This window comes from Rattus norvegicus, chromosome 3, assembly GCF_021556685.1.
Source record: "Rattus norvegicus strain SHRSP/BbbUtx chromosome 3, alternate assembly SHRSP_T2T, whole genome shotgun sequence".
Classification (NCBI taxonomy): domain Eukaryota; kingdom Metazoa; phylum Chordata; class Mammalia; order Rodentia; family Muridae; genus Rattus; species Rattus norvegicus.
In genome coordinates this window covers 36,247,412-36,267,066 of record NC_141536.1, presented here as the reverse complement: position 1 = coordinate 36,267,066, position 19,655 = coordinate 36,247,412, and the positions used below count along the sequence as shown (strand labels likewise).

The 19,655-nt window shown below is 44.4% G+C and overlaps 1 protein-coding gene across 9 annotated transcripts in view; it reads left to right on the top strand.

Annotated features, from left to right (window-relative positions):
* Window positions 1-19,655, top strand: part of Cacnb4 (calcium voltage-gated channel auxiliary subunit beta 4) — a 250,104-nt gene that overhangs the window by 103,296 nt on the left and 127,153 nt on the right. For 3 of the 9 annotated variants that reach the window (XM_087654048.1, XM_087654047.1, XM_087654042.1), the window contains exons 1-2: window positions 13,750-14,061; window positions 15,910-16,069. Coding sequence is in view for 2 of the 5 variants with exons in the window: in XM_087654042.1 (XP_087510168.1) it covers window positions 16,064-16,069 (6 nt within the window). In the remaining 3 variants the exon portion in view is untranslated. 9 annotated transcript variants of the gene reach the window in all.

The following is a 19,655-nucleotide window of genomic DNA, read 5'->3' as shown; positions in this document are numbered from 1 at the left end:
TCTTTGGTTGGCTGAAGCTAGGTGGTGATTTTTCCAGAAAGGAAGGATACGAGAACTCATTTGAACTCCCATTTTATTTACCAAAGTAAAACCTGTCAATTGCGTTTCTTGCTGGGAAATCGAGTGCTTTCCAGTAGCTAATTTGTCATGGTCTCTGACTCACCCATGCATGCCCTCTGACCCAACGGTTGCTGCATACCTAGGTCGTCAGCGCTCCTATTTCTCTCCTGCTAGTTTCTCCCAGGACAGGCTCTGTGGTAGTAGGAGAGGCCACGTTCAGCACCTGAGAGGAGAAGGAAGAAACAGGAAAATAACTCACGAAGAGCTTCCATGCTAGCGATGGATAAGCGTTCATTTAGACCTCTGGTGTGGCCCTGTTCTGTTCCCTTTCTTGTCCACCCAGTAAGGAATGGTTTGCAGCTGCTACTCCGGGGCCAGCACAGCTAAAGGAGCCGATTGCCTGGGCTTTTCTTATGCTGGTAGAAACCAGTTAAATGTATTGTGCCACTGTTGACAGGACGATAACTTTACTCTCCATCCCCCTTGGCGTGTTAGACAACCCAGTTTGAAGAGTAAGCAGAGGTAAGCAAGCCCCTGTCACTTGAGGTGGGGTACGCTACGTGCATGAAACCAACTACAGCTCCAGAGTAGCAAGCAGCATAATAGGCGATTTCAAGGATGAGTGTGGGATTCAAGGTGGGTTGGAGGGGCCCACTGTGGTTTCCTATTTGTGTAAACTTCACCGTAAATCAGCCCTCAATAGGGACTCAATGTCTGGCCCACAGACTGCAGAAGGTTCTCTGTATTGAAGGAATTGGCGCTTTGAAAACTCATACCAGGTGTGCTCATCGTGTACTGTGTAAGCACTTGAGCTAAACACTGGGTGCATCACTGTTTGGACTACTTCCTCTTCCTGTAAAGGAAGAATGTTCTTAGAAATGAGACGAACAGTGGCGATCAAGGCTGTATCACTGTGGAAATTGTCCTCTTACAGGATGATGCTTCACGGATCTATGGTCAGAACCCTGGAGCAAAATTACACCTTTGGGAATAAAAAAAACCAATGTCTTGTTCATATACTGATGGCTCGTGTGCCCATTCATTTAACGCATGCCATACCAGAGTAATCCTAAGCCAGTGGCTTCTCAGTCAGATGCCCAATAGAGTAGTTATGGGATTTTTAGAAAACATGGGTTATATGAATGACCTTTAGTACTTGAGATCCTGGACTACCAGGGGAATTTTAAACATCTCCAAGAGCAACCCTATAACCTGTCATGTCTGATAGTCCTGATATGCTTTTTTCTGTAGCTTTCATAAAAAGCGATCAAAGTCTCTAGTGTTTAGATGTGGACATGCCTCACTCAGAGAAACCAAGTTGGCCACACTGATAAAAATATTGCATATATTCACATGTTTATTTGTTAGCACAGCTGAAAATGAAAACTGCGGTAGCATGCAATTTATCCCATAGCAAGTTAGCAGTTTAAAAATTATACCCTAAAAACGCAAATTTACCCAATAAAAGATGTCAAATACAATGCGTGGGCAGTTGTAATTTTAAGATAAAAAGCGATTAGATCTGTCCTCTCTACTCACCTCATCGCTGGTGATAGGGCGATGGGTGGAACTCCATGTTGCGCTAATAGGTATGTAAATGGGTACAATTTTTTCCATGCGGAATTTGGCAGGGTGATCAAGAAGCTGAAAATGCTCCTACTCTTTGGCCGAAGCGTATCTGGGAATGGAGCCCAGAAAAATAATCTGAATTGCAGACAAGTACATCTCAGAGGGTTTTGTATTTAAAACAATGGAACGGCATGGTGCGCCCATGCATGTTGTATTACAGAATCTTGATACATTATGCTTATTAGGTTCTAATAACTTGAGGATATGCTAATGTTGCTATTGATAGACTATGAAAGTTCACACAGAGCACATTCTAAATGTAAAAGAAAATACCTGCAGACAGAGAAAGAACATTAAAATAACAGCCTTGTATCTCAGTAAGAAGATCACAGATTTTTATTAGTGTCTATCTCAGGTTTCCAATAACACCTCCTTAAGAACACATTTAAAAATTTGTTTTAAAATGTATTTTATGAATATGAGTACACTGTTGCTCTCTTCAGACACACCAGAAGAGGGCATCAGGTCCCATTACAGATGGTTGTGAGCCACCATGTGGTTGCTGGGAATTGAACTCAGGACCTCTGGAAGAGCAGTCAGGGTTGTTAACTGCCAAGCCATCTCTCCACCCCCAAGAACACGTTTTACTTTTAAAGTTAAAAGGAAACATCCATTCATTGCTTTAAAGGCAAGTATTTTCTGAAAGGTTAGCCACTGGGAGCCCATCAGGTTCAGTCAGTCTGCAAGATTCGGGGCTAATTTCAGTTGACCTTAAAGGTTACATCGCTTTGAGTCATAGGTAGCAAGGAAAATGAAATTGAAATATAGGTAAACTGAGATACTTGTAAAAGAAGGGTTGTGAGACAGATAATTAGAGAACAAACACAATGAAAAGAAATTTTATTTTGTTTCTGTGGCAGGGCCTCATGTAGCCCAGGCTAACCTCCAATTCACAATGTAGCCAAGACTGGCCTCAGTCTTCTGAGTGATGGCATCGAGCCGCTACATGGGGCTTCCTCCCTTACAGGTGCAGGGTTGTGTGATGTCAGCAACCATGCCATGGTTTCTGATGCCTTTCCCTTATGTTGATTGGCTAGATGTCAAATGAATGCAGTAACAGCTGGTGGGTAAGAGAACGGACTTCCGGTTAGGAAGTATGTGTGTTCGTTCCTTCCTTTGAGCCTCCGTTTTTAAGTAGTTGGTTTAGTTAATTGAGGATAAAATTGTGTCAAAGTTGCCGTGTTGGCTAATGACTTCCTATTCAAGTAAGACCATCCATGGACCATCTGCCTGATGCTGCCCTCAATTTAAAACTTCAATGGAGAGCTGTGACAGGAACCAGTTGAGAAACACTCCTTAAGTGATGATAATCTGAACAGTAACCGACAATATTTCTATTCTCATGCCTGCTGCTAGTACTCTGAGAACCCCACCAATGTATTATTGAACCTTCTGGAATAGATAATTAGTGTGTGTTAGCATCTTGCTCTACATACTAACACCCAGAGCATGTTGACATAGCCATTCTGTGCTCATGGGACGCTCAGGTCAGAGAGCTACAGGGAGCAGGATAACTAGGCAGTGTTTCTACACAGATCACCACTTAGCTGTTTGCGATGTTGTCTGTTTATTTAAACCTAATTTGAGGTTGAAAGAGTAACCAAAAGAACTATTACGAATAATTTGCTTAAACTACCAGTTTTAAAAATTATGAAGTGGTTGCCTCTCACAGTTGATAAGAAAATAGATTTTGGAGGCACCCAAGATCAGCAGGTCAGGTAGTATTTATAGCTTCCTCTCCCACACAGAATTCAGACATCCAGTGAGCCAGGGGTGCTATAAGGCATGCAATATGTAAATATTTATTTGGGTATGGTTATTTCAAATTCTTTAGGCTGTCTCTTTCAAACATGTGAAAATTCACGTTCTGTTAAAATGAAATGCCAAATCATTTTGTAAAGGCATGTGTGAGCATGCGTGTCACTGAAGTTATGTTAGTGCTTGTGAGACACACATGCTTATATAAGACATTACTGGGTCATGGTGTGTATTCTCTCTCATTTTCTACTGAAGCAACTGTGCTTTAATTATTACTTCTTCTCCTACCTGTACTACCTGCTATGGAGATAACTGTTATTTTTCTCCAATAGTTGATATGAGAGCCACTTCTCAGATTTGGAATTCAGACTGAGTAATTCAGTTTGTTTCCATTCGTGCCTCTTGAGGAAAGGCTTCGGACTCAGGGCTCCCACGAATGTTCCATCTAGTACTGCAGAGGAAATGACCAAGCAGACTGGGAATGAACACAAGTGATATTGAAAACCCAAATCTTTCAGAGCAAGTCCTCAGGGGCTTTTCTAAACAACGATGGTGACTGCCTCTTCGTAGTGACCTACCTAAAGAGCTCGGCTGAAGCTTGCCCCTGAACTCACTTATTAGGTCTTCAAAAAAAAAAATCAGTGTAAAATCCCCCCCCCCTGTATCACTCACAACATTTTTGGTTTGTTTCTCAGAAAAAATGTAAGCTTAGCATTCTATTTCTGATGAGCACGGAGGGTAGATGGGGATTTGTAGTTGATGATCGTCTTTGGATGTTTTAGCATTTTGTGAAATAAAAGTTAGACGAAATGATGCAATGTAGTGGGTTGCCTTTCTCCAAGTCCAGGTTTTGTTTTCTGGGTATGTTTTCAAATGACCTCTATGTTTTGGTTTGTGTGTGTGTGTGTGTGTGTGTGTGTGTGTGTGTGTGTGCATGTGCGTGCGTGTACATGCGAGCATGTGTGTGTATGTATACATGCATATATAATTTTTTAAAAATATAGCTGGTTTAGGGAAACTACTGCAATGAAAATTTCCCCATCCTTCCAGAATTTATTCTAATAGAATGCCTTTCACTTGATAATGTAGGAGATTTATTTATTTATTTACATCCCAAACACTGCCCACTTCCAGTAACCCCATCCCCTTCTCCTTCTCCTCTGAGAATGGGGGCCTCCCTAAGTTTCCCCCCACATGGTACATCGAACCTCTGTAGGATTAGGCCTTTCCCACTGAGACCAGACATGGCAGCCCTGTTGGGGGACAGACACTACAATCAGTCTACAGCTTTAGGGGAGAGCCTCTGCTCCCAGTTGTTGGGGAACCCACACGGAGACGGAGCTGCACATCTGCTGCATATGTGCTGGGGGCCTCAGTCCAGCCATGTATGCTCTTTGGTTGGTGGCTTAGTCTCTGAGAGTTCCCAGAGGTTCAGGTTTGTTGACTCTGTTGGTCTTCCTGTGGGGTTCCTATCCCCTTTAGGGTCTTCAATTCATCCCCCAACTCTGCCATAAGGGTCCCCGACCTCCATCCAATGTTTGGCTGTGAGTGTCTGCATCTGTTTCAGTCAGCTGCTGGGTAGAGCCTCTCAGAGGACAGTTATGCTAGACTCCTGTGTGTAAACATAATTGAGTACCATTATTAGTGTCATGGATTGGTGCTTGTCCGTGGGATGGGTCTCAAATCGGGCCAGTTATCTGTTGGCTCTTCCTTCAGTCTCTTCTCTGTCTTTGTCCTTGCACTTCTTTTAGGCAGGACAAATTAGTTTTTATTCTGTTAGCGCTTCATGATTAGTGTGAGGTACCACATCTGAACGAACAGGCCAAGGAGTATGTGGTGCCGACATTCCCATCTTTGGAGCATGGCATGTAAGTTGAATCCTTGGTCCGCCTGTACCTTGGCTGTCAAAACAGTGCAGTGACCAACAAAACAAGTTCACAAAGTAAAATTTAGGGGTTTGTTTGGTTTGTGTTGCGTTTAGGTTTTGAGTTTGTGGTTTCTTTTTTTAAGCTAAGGAACCCCAGAGAGTGGCAGACACTGAGAACAGTCAGCCAGAAGGCTAAGACTGATCAGTTACCTGAGATCCTATTGATGTCCAGCAGGAAAGAGCTAGATCCACTTCTGGAAGGATCTAGAGTGGTCAGTGTTTTGGAGTTAGATCTTGTTTCTCCTTGGGGGTTTTAGCATGCTGGGGGCCCAAAACTGCACGACGTATACACACAGAACTTGAGGGTACAAATTCCTCTTATTGCAGAATTTCCTTTGCAGGGTTTATCTGACATGCTACCTTCAGTCGCTTTGTTCTACTGCTTTTCTGTGCCTCAATTATTTGCCTGTTATTGTATTGGGCACTGGGTCAGCAAAAGGATACTTAAGCCACAGAGTGTGTGCTTTTGAGGGGTACGTGGTATTTCTCCAAAATTACTTTGAGGGAAATATCTCTAGCTTCCTCCTACCCACTGACCCCCACCAATGTCCTCCTTGCACATCTGGTCTACCCAAGAAGAGCTCCCACATTCACACAAGTCTAACTCAGATCTAAGTTCCTCACACAGATTTTTTTTTCTAGTTTATGATTAGTTTCCTAACACCCAAGTAGCCCTAAAATTAACCTATAAATTCCTAGCTTACCACTTCTCTTTAGACTTACTGTCCAGCCTCTGCGAGACAGACTGCCTGATTACCTATGGGTTTAGAATGTAGCTTCCCGAATTTGCAGTTCCGGTCTTAGATTTGAGATTTATAGAGACTTGTCTATGGAGCAAAGTGTGTGGTGTGAAAAGCTGAACAGGATATAACTCTTGCTTTTGAGTTCTCATCTCGTTGCAGAGAAATGCATCTACTGGACGTCTCATACTGCAGGGTGGTTAGCCTATCAGCAGGGGTACAGGAGAGCAGAGGACTGAGGAAGTTTAGATGTACTATGAATTGTGAGAGAAGTGTTTTGGGAAAAGGCAGGGGCTGGGCTGTAGAGTGATGGAGTCAGACTTCTAGGCAGGGGCATCAGCGGCCAAGCATGGAAACATGAAAGTTGATGAGACCTTGTTTCTATCAACCGACCATCCAGACAGACAATTGTCCCCAAACACTTCCCATTGATGTATTGGCAGTGATTCTTCTTTTGAAACAAAGATGTTGCTAAAACGGCACACCAATGCCATATCTTGGTTATAAGATTTGTAAGCATTTGGATCTGAGCCAGACCCCTGCAAGAGCATAGACGTAATTTAGTGAGAGCTATTCATGTTCTAGGTTTCCTTAGCTTAAAAACAAGAAATCGCAAACCCAAAACCTAAAAGCAACACAAACCAAACTCCCACATTTTACTTTGTGAACTTGTTTGGTTGGTCACCGCACTGTTTTGACAGCCAAGGCAGAAGGTATAGGCGGAGCCAAGGATTCAAGGCAGTGGTGAAGTATTGGGTTTGTGGAAAGCCAGTCATGCACCAGATACTATGCTTGGCAATGGGACCATGTTAATGATTGAAGTGCTGACGTCTCCTCCCACATGGTTTGACTAAGAGTGGCCCTCATTGGCTCATAAGTTTGAATTCTTAGTCATTAGGGAGTGGCATGACTTGGGAGGCCTTAAGAGGTGTGGTCTTGTTGATGTTGCTTTGTTAGAGGACCTGTGTCGCTTTGAGGTTTCAAAAGCTAGGACCAGTGGCCCTCCCTTGTTGCCTGTGGATATAGACGTAGAACTCCCAGCTCCTTTAGCACTGTCTGCCAGTGTGGTACCTGCCCTGACGATAATAGACCAAACCCCTGGAACCGTGAGCCAGTCACAATTCAGTGCTTCCCCTTATGAGAGTTGTTTGGTGTCTCTTCATAGCAACAGAGCACTAGTCAAGATACCACAGAACTCACATTCTGTGAGTTCTGGACTTTACTCATCGTTCTCACCCGTGTGTGCTCATGGGAGGAAGTAGAGTTCAGGGTAAGGGGTCACAATAGACAAACCCTGGTTACGGATGGCAATGGATGTGTTCAAGGACTCTGGGTTGGCTATACGTGGGAGAGAGTACGGAATGACGAATTCAAGAAATGAAATACTATGCTAGTTCATGTTCAGGGTTTGGTCTTTATTCCAAAATTGTGAGAAGGCATTAAAAGACTTTTAATAGGGCCAGCACAATCTGGTTATTTTGGTTTTTTTTTTTTTTTGGAAGAGATTTTAGGTGGCCCATGAGAATGTATGGACTTTTACTGGCTATCAAATTGAAAAACTCTTCCTCAGAGGAAGATATATATATAGCAATATTTAGTTTTATGTTGTCAGCCACTTGCAAGGCTGGGTTCATGAAGCTGACAGGCCTGTCTACAATTCTGTTTTTCTCAATACTCTTTTAAGGGGTAAGACACTCCTCTACTCTCTCCACTTCTATCAATCCTAAATATGTGACCATTAATCCCGAATATTATCAGATATGTGATCATGTCACTAGAAAAAAAATTTAACCTAAGAGTAGTAACAGAACAGAAAATTTCACAAATTTAACACCAAAACCCAACCCAATCCAAAACCATTTATCCTCTGGAGCAAACCCGGAGCTCACAGGTAGAAGGAGCCCCAGGTAGGTGGGAGGGGGTGTGGACCACATCAGGTAGTACTTTTGTAGCTGATTCATCTCTGCTTTGCTGAGGGGGCAGGGCTGCTCTCTTCCTGCCTCCCACTCCTTCTGAAGCTTTGCAGATAAAGGAATTACTTCCCATTTCTTGTCGGTGCTTCTCAAAAGGTGAGAGCTTCACTCTCAGCCATCACCTCACTCCAGGCCTTGCACTGGTATGTCCGTGGTAGCCTGTCATCCTCCAGTTGGCTCTGCAGTCACAGCCATGTCTCCGTCTTAGTGTCCCTGGTCTTTACTGTGGCCATGAAGAGCAGTCAGTGACTGACAGCTGAAGCTTGGAACCTTAGTAACAGTAGGTAGGAGACGGGGAGGAGAGCCACGGAATAATCTCCTAGGTGTATTTCGAAAAAATAAACAATATGGCATTCGCAGAAATTGTGGCATTACGTGATTTTCTTTTCTTTTTTTTGGCAAGAAATCAACTCCTTTTTTTCCCCCAACAGAAATTTGAGAAGGCGAGAGATTCTGAGTAATATGTCAATCCTAGGGGAACCTGTCACTTTCTGGCAAGTTGAGTAGGCCACAGGTATTTTTATTTTATATACCTTACCTTCACTCACTCTTTTATGAATTGGGAAGTATTTTCTCCTGGAGCCATCAGACATCACAAGGAAGAGGGGAGCTGGTCCCCTGGGGGGACCTGGGGGGCATATCCAGAGTTTTCCATCCCTGGCTCTCTGTCCCCTCTGTCCTTTCCACCCCTCCTCTCCACTCCTGGTTATGATCAGCAGTAGCATTTGTTACAGGGCCTTCCCGAGGGTGGTTTCCTGGGCAAACGGGTGGCATGTGAGGGTAACAGATCAAGCAATTGTCGATCAAGCAATTGTCGATCAAGCAATTGTCGTGGTTAACATGAGATAAAGAGGGCACACCAGAGGCCCAGAGAGCAGGGAGTGCTGGGAGGTAGAGGCACTCCAGGGAACATGCCAACATTAGCATAAGGAGCCATCAGCCAGGCCAGATAAAGCAGGTAGGCAACCGGAAGGAGCTGGCATGAAGTTAAGTAGGGCAACAGGAGGCAGGATGCTAGTCTCAGCTTTGGTAACAGAGTGCAGGGACCTAAGTGGGCATTGGCAGGATCAGGCCTGTATCAGGTGCAAATATTTGGAAATCTACCCCATAGGCAAAGGGTGGTAGAAGCTGCCACTATGCACTGCACACTGGACATGGCCTTCCAGGGTGCAGCCTACACAGCTCTGCTTCGACTCCACTTATCTTAAACAAAAGCCAAGTTTTCCACTCTATGTCCCCTGTGCCTTCCATTTATTATATTGGCTCATCAGTTCTAGAACTCACCTGCTACCTTATAGTTACAGATGAGGCCCAGAGGATTCCAGAACATGCCTGGGTGAGAAAAATCACAGAAGACTCTAGCAAAACCCCTATGAGATGCAGAATCTGATGTCTGTCTTTAAATTTCTCTTCTCTTATTCCCCTTTCTGCCGTGTTGCCATTACCTGTCTGGGGAAGTTAGGGCAGAGTCAAAGCCATGGAAGCCACACTTGCACACCATGCAGAGACCTAGAGGCAAAGAGTGCTTGCAGAGAGGAGGAGGAAGTCAGTTAGCAGACCACGGACACCATCGCAATAGCAGTATAAGCCCAGGGCTAAACTGCCAAAGAGTTTGAGCTTGTGTTCCAGTCCACGGAGCCAACAGAAAGGCTAGGAGTGCTGGCTCCAGACATTATTCCTGTCTCCTGTTTCTGGACCTCTCAGAATCCTGCCATAGGATATATAATTACATGGGCTTAGAAGAGTTAGATTTCAGAGAAATCTGTCAGGGAAAAAAGTGAGTATCAATTTCTTTTAAAATTTCAAAAACTGCTCCAACTGTCTAGTTCACGGTTACCCATAATACATAGCAAGCCCACCTTACTCTCGCCTTTCTGTTTCCCCTCTGCCATTCTTAACCAAACATTAGAGAATGAAAATACTGGATCTGCTGTTTTCCAGAAAAGCACATGGGTTTGCTGAATCACAAGGCTCAGCGTTTGGTAAAGAAGGTAACTTTACCATGTCTAGAGGAAGAAGTTTTGTCTTATTATATCTATCAGGTGGTTTGGTAAGGGCCCTGCCATTTCCTCCACCTTACCAAAACCACTGAGACATTTGTCCAATACCAACAGAAAGCTCTTCAAAAACCATGTAGGATCTGTAGACACAGAAGCATACAGGTGATGCCTTTGTGTAGAATCTTCTGACTTTGAGCCACTGATTGTGTGGAGAGGTAAAAGGGTTTGTGGAAACCCTGTCAGGAGAGCACCCTCTCATTGTGACAGCCTCTGTGGAAGCCATTCAGCAGTGAGAGACAGGTGTGACACTGGGGAGTACTGATGGATGTAAGGTGAGCCTTTTCTGGGAATCTCAGTTTGAGGCAGGAGATCAGAAGGAGATCAGAGGAGGAAGTGGTTTCTTTGTCATCCTTTCAGCCTGGAAAACTCAGAATCTGTAGTGTGAGGGTCCCATCCTTAGCTACTTTGCACTTCTTGCTGTGGGGGATGTACCCTTAAAATTTGGCTCTTGGAGTTTGAACCTGATGGAGTGACTGGACTCTATCAAAAGCTGGGAACTTGAGAGGGTGTGTAACAGGAGGCTTCAAGGAAACTTTCAGAACTTCTAAGCCAGGCAGAGCATTTGGGGGACAGAGATGTCAATTCCCAAGTTCTTCTACAGTTCTAAGTTCCTTTTTCTGTTGATGCCCAAGAGTTCTAGAAACAAGTCTCTCACCAAGATTCTTCTGAAGTCTGGGTTCAGCACGCACACACATATTCATACGCATGAGTGAATCCACACCACAGGTACACACAGAATTGGAAATGAAAGGAGAGGAGATGGAGGAGGGAGAGGAAAGGAAAATTGATTGTGGTGGAGTGGGCATGGAATCCCAGAACTCAGGAGGTGGGCAGAGGAAGATCTCAAGATCGATGCTACCTTGGCAGCAAAGTAAGACCCTGTGTGACAGAAGAAGGAAGAGAACAGAAGGGAAAGAGAAAAGGATGGTGTCCGAGAGACAGGAAAAGCTAAACTGTGGTTATGCCATTTGGGGGACAGGACCAGGTGAAGAAAAGGGCACTCCAAGTTACATATATACAAGCTGAGAAAATACATATAGAATACAGGCTTTGAAGAGATCAATTTATCCTTTCTGTGTACGAAAAAAAAATGTCGGGATTGGATGACTTCTGGGGTCCCTTGTTGGCTTGTGATTCTGAGTCTGACATATTTCTCTAATTTCTGGGAAGTAGGCAGAGGCAGCCTTCACCTGCCACCGTCTGTTCCTGCCCTTCCTGAGCTGGGTGTGGGTTTGCAGTGAGTAACACAGCTGCTGCCCTTGACTCTGGACCTCTATACAGACAAGCCAACCTGAGTCAGATGGCTGACTGTTGTACGAGTGCATGTATGAAGCTAGCCCCTGCTCTGGACAACCAACCTTTTGGGCCTTGTGTCAGCATTAGCAGGGTAGTATTAGATGCCGCCAGAAGTAGGAGAGCCGTTGAGCCTTGCAAAGTTCCAAGCATGGAGTGTTTCACCCATTTTGGTCAATTCTGAAAACAGACACATCTTTTTTTTCTCTTTTTAAATGAATCTTGTCTAAAAACAATCAGGAAACATCTAAACTCTCAGTTGAAATAGTAAAGTAAGAAACTGTCCTGGAGAATTTGAGGAGGAAAAAAAAAAAACCACCAAAAAAACCTTGGCTTGGCTTTCTGTACATTCTAGGTGAGATGTCTTACGACAGTAGTTAAAAAGCTCATTAAAATAACAACCCGAGGGGTTGGGGATTTAGCTCAGTGGTAGAGCGCTTGCCTAGCAAGCACAAGGCCCTGGGTTCAGTCCTCAGCTCTGGAAAAAAAAAAATAAAAAATGACAACCTGAAGTTGGGGATAGGTGGAAAGTGTGTCTGGGTAGAGTTTTAGAGGGAAGAGTTGGGGATGAATCATGAAAATACATTATATACAATTCCCCCATATTGATAATACTATATTAAAATATAATTGAGCTTAGAATTCCTCTGACCCAGTCCCCTTGCAGTGTGGGGCTCAAGGGAGTTGGGTGGTCCATGGGCCAGCATCCAGTATCAGCTCACGGCTGTCAGAAGATGGAGCTGGTTCAGTATTCCTCTGTGTAGAATCCCTTGAGCATACCTCTTTTCCAGCCATCCTCTGGGTAGGTACAGACTCAAAGATGATAGCTATCCTGTGTGAGCTGGCCATTGAGGAGTCTGGAGGGACCCAGTTTGCCTTGCCACCGTCTAGACTCGAAAGTGATTAGGTATCGAGATATGCAAAGGTGACTGAAAGCCCTCAGTGGTTGGGCCATCACGGACTGGGAAGAAGGGATGTGCTGCTCTCAGCTATGGTAGCTCTTGGGTCACTTTGATGACTTGGTTTGTTGCTGTAGACTTAGGCTTTTCACACTGGCTGGGAGAATGGCCTCCTTTCCCAGGTCTGGGACAGTGACTCCTTGCTGAGGTCCTGTGATCTACAGCCAATAACTTCTGGCTGACAGAGCACGGTTGTCGCTGGTAAGTGTTTATGTAGCACTTCTGCAAAGTTCCTTCTCCGAGTGATTTCTTTCCCGGAGTCACAGTGGAAGAAATGGAAGCCTGCAGAGGCAGTGCCTGACCGGCCCAGGTCAGCTGTCAAGTTAGTGGCAAAGTTGACATGGAGTTTCTGGGTTTATTTCTTACCCCGTGATTCATGCAGCTTCTCGAGATGATGCTATTCGCCCCTCACCAATTTCTTTCCAGATTTAGCTGGAATCCTTCCTTTTAGAGTGATGAGCTGTATGTTTTCTAGGGTCAGGCTGCAACCCATTACTGGTGAGCAGACCAGCCGTAGGGAAGTGAGGGAATTCTATCTCAGGTGACCCCCGTTATGGAACTTGTCCTCGTCAGTGTGAGTATGGTGTGAAAGCAGAGGGTTGGGGTGAGACCTTTCTGTGTGAGCTGTGGGGAAGGATCAGCCGTGTCCTGGATTATTAAAGACACAGGGAACCGGGTATAAGAAGCAGGGGAAAGATTCTCGCAAAAACTTAGTCTGTTACTTAGAGAGGAGTGTTAGACAAATTGAACTAAAAGAACGTTCGGTTTTGCATCTAAAAGTTGAGAGGTTTTGGCTACCTTTACAGACTCCGCTCATGACACAAGGGTGTTATCTTGCCAGTAAGGCACATTGGTGAGAATATTGAGAACTTTTCCTATAGCAATGCCACAGATGTTACCATCTGGTATTTTATCTACTTTGCTTCATCTAGATTAAATTTTTCTACCTGACTTGGTGTCCCTTAGCTTATATCGCCTCTGCAGAGTACAGATGTTGGATGGAGATTGGCATCTGCCTGTGCCTGTGTTTATGAAATATTCAAAAATAAAAGCCTCTCCTTTGATCCCTTCCTCCAACAGTTCATTTAGCCAAGAGGACGGATGACTGTGATTCGAATACCTGATAGCCCTCCTTCCTAAACATTCAAACAGCCCGTCGGGCTACTTGACAAGTGTTCGCCGTAGAACTAGCGATGTGCATGAAACAGGAAGCGTCTCCGTGCTGGATAGGATGCTCAGAGTCACCCTCCACTGTCTCAGGGAACGCTCTTCAGCTGACTGAAGCAGGGAAGCTGAGCCAATCAGAGGCCGTTTTCCTAGCTCTGTCACCAGTCTGTGCTTGAGGAAGGCTTTTGGTTTTTATGCTCTGTATTGGAGAGGCAGATAAAAATGCCAGGTCTGCATGTCTCTGGGGATAACCTCGCCCTGTATGATGTAAATGAATAACATCTTGCCTGATAAAGCCACAGGAACTGATCAGGCAGCGCAGTTCTTCCAGAGAGGCCTTTTATGTTTTTTATTTTTTATTTTTTATTTTTTTTTGAGCTCTAGCTGTGCTTTCTGCAGCAATTTTGTTTTTCTGCCTTAAAAAGAGGGGCTGTGGATCACCAGACCCCCATGTATGACAATTTGTACCTGCATGGAGTTGAAGACTCGGAGGCTGTAAGTATTTCATAGATAGCTGGTTCCCTCTCTCCTCCTCTTCCTCCTCCCACTCCCCCCTCCTATTTCTTAGGCAACGCAGGAAACATGGAGCTGAAAGCCAACAGCGTTAGGGCGCTTGCTGGCAGCTGCGTACGCTCCGTGTAGTTTGTAGCTAACTGAAATCATTTATTCTCAAGCAAAAGGGGAATTAACTTGATAGCAAAAGGATCTAAGGGAATAGGTTGTTGGGATTCATCTGTGGCCGGGGCCGCGCTTGATTCATGAGGGGTAACTGCCCCTTGTAGACTGGCTTAAACTATGCAGAAAGTGCTGTTTTACCAGTAGCAGGGTTCGTTAGAAAGCCTCATTCTTTATATAATAACACTGTTGGGCCAGCATGAATGGAAGGTCCTCCGCTATAGCTATGTTATTATGTGCTTACTGGCCAGACACACAGTGCGGTTTCTGCTGCTTCTTTGTTAAGGAAATCAGATGCGAAGGGTCTCGTGTACACAATACTCCAGTGCAGAGGTGGTGTCCCTCTACCCTGCCCTGGAAAGACCGAAGTGAACTCATGTGTGTGTTTGGTCTTAGAAAACTGGACTCCTGCCCCTGATAGCTCAGCCTCCTGTGAGGTTTTACCATCAGGATGAAATGATTTTCTGCAATCCCTGAATTTGTAGCATAGTATGCTGTCCAGTGACCACAGAGGTTAAAGCTGATGGCTAGATTCTTCTTTTTACTCTTGCTAGGGGCAGCACCTGTTTCTGCATCTCTTGCGAAGAAGAGTGATGAGGGGTTGCCCAGGGGACACGCAATGGGGCATCTGAATTTTATGAGTATAATGCCTTGCATGTTGCCACATTCAAAACAGAAATGTGTTATATAAGGGTCTCTGGCTAAATCACCCAATAAACAGATTATAACAGGGAGAAAAAAAAAGAGAACCCTATGGCATATGTCAGTGTAGATGTATGCATCATAACTGCTGTCCATGAAAGATAACAGCCCTCAGCTCTCGTGAGGCTTTCTCTTTTCCCTTCCTGTCTGTGTTAGCTGTAACTCTAACTCTTCTGCAAACTCGTTCTGCATTTCACCTAGTGTGCTTCAAAAGACCTGACTGTCACTTCTTTGCAAGGGGCTATAGTTGTGATATTTGGGGGTTGAAGTCAAGGAGGCCTGCTCTTGCAGGTAGGGTTGAGGAATGGAAGAGACTATTAGGAGTCCAGTCAAGCAGCTTCCCAGCTGGGCTCTTCAGGAGGCCTATTTTCTTACACTCTGTCTCCACACTCAGTTATGAAACGTCTGATGCCTCGTTGAGTTGTAAGTTTTATTTTTGACCGTGGTTTTAAAGTTGGGCAGTGTTGGAAGTGGATCAGAGTTTGTTGTCTCTCTTTCCAGAAACGCTTTTAGAAGCCAGCTGCTGTAAGCAGCAGAGTCGCCTAGGAACTAATGTGAACAGAGCTCCTTGTTCTCTAGAACTGTGTAAATTGCAGATGCACCGGGTCAGCGGGGGAACACTCTAAGTACAGAAACATTTGTTTCTCCTCTTGGTCCAGCCTCTCGGGACAGCAGATTTTTGTGTAGGGTGGGAAGCGAAGAGCGAGGTGGCCTGACTTACCGCTCCAGCTGATGGCGGGGTAGGGCTCTAGGTACTGCAGTGCTGTGTTCCCAGTGACTCAGTGGTGGCCAGCAGGCTGAGCTCCTGGGGCTGTGTACGTCCACGGAGGTGCGAAGGTGGGCAGACGGAGGAGCGACTTGGGGTGGGGATGGAAACCGTGCTACATAAATCAGAGGGGAAGACGGAGATGTTCGGAGGGCTGACCTGATCCTGAATGCTCATTCGAGTTTATTTGTTTTTATAAGGAAGAATAATGTGATGTGTTACCTGAGATGGTGTGAACAGAGCTTCAAGCCAATGGAGAAGACTAGGCCTAAATAGCTGAGCCGGTGGAGTGCCAGATAAAGCCACACCTGGAGTGCCACATCCCCAGCAGTCTCTCTCAGTGCCAATGCATTGATGGCTGTAAGTGTGGGGTTTGCCCAGATCAAAGCAGAGCTCTTGGAATAGGCCTGCTAGAGAGGTGTGGAGAGGCTTCACGTAGGTGGCCAGCTGCAACCTGAGGACAGACAGGCACTAAGAGCTCAGAATGGCATGTCCTCTTGGGGGGGCTGGGGAGCCCCTGCCACACTGTGCTACTGCAGATCTTGCGGGGTGTATGGAACTCAGTTTATCAGACATGCTTCCAGTCAGTGTGTCCATGTAGTGAGTATGTAACAGGTCATCTTGCCTGCAGACAGATGTTTTACTCTGAAAATAAAACCTTGGTATAGGCACTGTCAGCACGTCTTGGCTCCATGGTCTGAGAGATTTCAACACTGTGGTGGTTTTTTTTTTTTTGTTTGGCTGGGTTTTATGGTCATTATTTTTGTTTGAGTCTGACCCATAGATAGACACAGATAGTATCTTCATAGGGCCCTAGGTTGAAGTCTGAAGCCTGTAGCCTCTGTCTGTCGCTTTACATGTAAAAACAGACAGAGAATCTTACCGGGATGGTTTAGTAAGCCCATAACAGATTCTTTAGTCCTGATGAGTCTGTTTGGACAGGTGTGTTAACCTCTGCTCTGGTTACCAGGCAGGTACTGAAGGGCCAGGAGCATCCCTAAGTATGCGAAAATACAAAAGGTCACTCAGTGGCCCCCAGCAAGACCTTTCACAGAGTAGGGGCGTTCACATAGACTGTCACATTACTTCATGTTTTTGTTTGTTTCTGTGGATGTAAACCAGGGGCTTGTGCATTCTAAGCAAGGACCCTTATCACTGAGCTACACCACAGCCCACATTACTCTGTGGGTCTCCTTAGCACAGATAATCCAGTCTGTAACTGAGACGTGTCTATGCTGACACTGGGCCACTTACAGTGGGTCATGAACACAGGCTGTCATTGGCTTCTGTGTAAGTGTTATCCAGAACCCCACTTTTCCTGGTGTGGTATATAATACAGGTCCTGGTGGCTCAACTATACAAATAATGACAAGGATTTCTTTTTCTTTTTTAAAGGGAAGAATGAATAAGCAGAGTCAAAGAGCAGAAAAAGTTGCCTGAGACCCACTACTCTCTGACAGTTAATTATAACATGCTGCTTTCGACTGTCAGTGCCTATCCTTATGAACAGATTGTTTTTAGCCTGCTGCCGTGTTACATCCTGGTCTGTAAAGTGTGGTCCTCCCCTGACTAAACGGCAAGCAGACAAACTCTGACACCAGCCTGATCAGACAGTGTCTGGCACAGCCACACAGAATTTTGAATGACTTCAACGAAGTAGAGATTCTCAGCGTATTTCGCAAAGTGAAGCTAGGGTTAACCATACCCAGTAGTTGGTTTCATGTCCCTAAGCTTCCATTTCCAAATGCCTAAATTTTAAAGCATCTAAAGGGAGAAACTTGGCCATTTTCAGTGAGAAAGACAATTGGGTTTTGATACAAAGCATTTATTACACAGGGGAATACATTCTTCAAAGACTGAAAGGAAACATGAAGTGGTTATCAATACCATTAGAGATATTATAGTGGAGAAAGATAAAGGGAAAGAAAATTGTACCCATTATAATGTTTTGTTTGAATGCATATATAAAAGCATGTGTTTAAATGTCTGTACTATGCCGTATTCTAAGGATAACTATATGTTAATTTTTGAAGATAATTTTTCAATAAGTATATAACTGTGTCTAAATGTCTGTGCACCCACATGTGCATATGTACTGTGCAGTCTCTTACATCACACCCATTCCTATGTGGACATGCTTCATGCTTTGCTAACCGATGGCTGGTACTGAACGGCAGATTTCTAGCCCAGAGGTTTGGAGAAGGAAAATTGCTAACTGCTTTGGATGTGAGTAAAGGTACCCAAGAGGGTTGAAAAGCCACACTCTAGAACAGAGTGAAGGAGTTCCATTTTAAAGTTGTTTTATATATGAAGTTATGTCCTTGTGCTTCTTAAGGAGGAGGATAAACTTCAAACCGAGGGTCGATGTGTTTTAAGGGCCTTCAGAAAAAATGTCCTAGAGTTACTCAGGTTTGGACTTCTCTTGGAAACCAGCAGACCAAAGGCCTTTATGCTTCCGGGGCACAGAGTCTTGATGGTCCATTTCTAGAGAATGAAAAATGGTCTGTAACTGAATCTAAAGACGGGGTTTTGACATCCACAGCTAGAGAAGTAAATTGAATGCTTTTATGGTTTGTATGAGAGATCTGACTGAGAGATGCGTTTGTTATACTTAGCTGAGCTATCGTGGTTGTAACTGAGGGTCTGAGAAGTAAACGATGCACCGCCTTTTTCTTCACTCAAATTCCTATAAATTCTTAAATATGTATAGAAATGATTTCCATATTAAATTATGATGATGCTAAGAGAGAAAGTCCATAAATTTGACCAGAGGCCATGAATTTGTCCCTCCTGCTACTTTCTTGTTCGCTTTTTATTTTGGGGTGACAGACGAGCACATTAGCTCTCAGTCATCACATCAGCCCTGTAGGGCGTCTCTGTATTCTTTCCCGACAGCTTTTCTCCTCTTTAGGTTAAAATGGGACATGGCACACTATTTATTTATTTATTTATTTATTTATTTATTTATTTATTTTATTTATTTATGCATTGAAATGCCCATGGGAACAACTCAAAGAGTTTATTTTGGCTCATGGTTTTAGAGGGTTCTTGGTCTCATGTGCTTGGGAGGAACATCATTGTGGCAGTGATGTGTGACAGAGGAACATCTTCACCTCACACTAGACAAGAGACAGAGAAAACAGGAAGACAGGGAGGGCCCAGGGTATAGTTTCTGTGACCTACTTCCTTCAACTAGGTCTAAATTCCTTCCTGTGACCTTGATAATAGCATTATATTATGAATCCATGAAGACACGACTCCATTGGTTAGAATAAGAGTCCTCAGAATCCAGCCACTTCTCCAAAGTGCTGGCAAAGAAGCTCCTTGAGGGGCATTTCTTGTTCACAATGTAGCATGATTGAGCCCAGAGTTTTATAGCACTGTGACCTCAGTTGTACGTCCTCAGTAAATGCCACATTACTCTGTGACACTTAGTAGAAAGTAGGCAGTGACTCTGTAAATCCATCACAAGGTGAAGGGCCCACAGGTTTCCCTCTGCCTCAGTCTTTCTTTTTCAATGACTTTATGATTGGGTTGATAGTCCTTGTCATTCTGTTCTCCATCTCCTTAACATACCTTCTCCAGGTAACCAAGGCCACTGAGAGAGAAACAGAGAACGTAACTGCACTGATAATCATTTTCCGTCTTGTCTTGCCTCTCCCATTTGTCCTTTCAAACAATAGTTATATCATAATTTCACTCGTGTATCAGCGGAGTTAAGTGGAAAATTAGACCCAGCAAACTCCACAGAGCTGTACCCTTAACCAGGCAGGCTTTGGTGTTTTTAGCATGTCTATACCAGCCACAGGGGCTGTGAAAACAGCAATTCTAACAGCCACATTACAATGGCCCCCTTTTGCTTGAGAAATTCTTTGCAACCCTGGGTATATAAATACATAAAAGTAGACACACAATTTAAGAGCATAACTGATAATAAATCATAAAG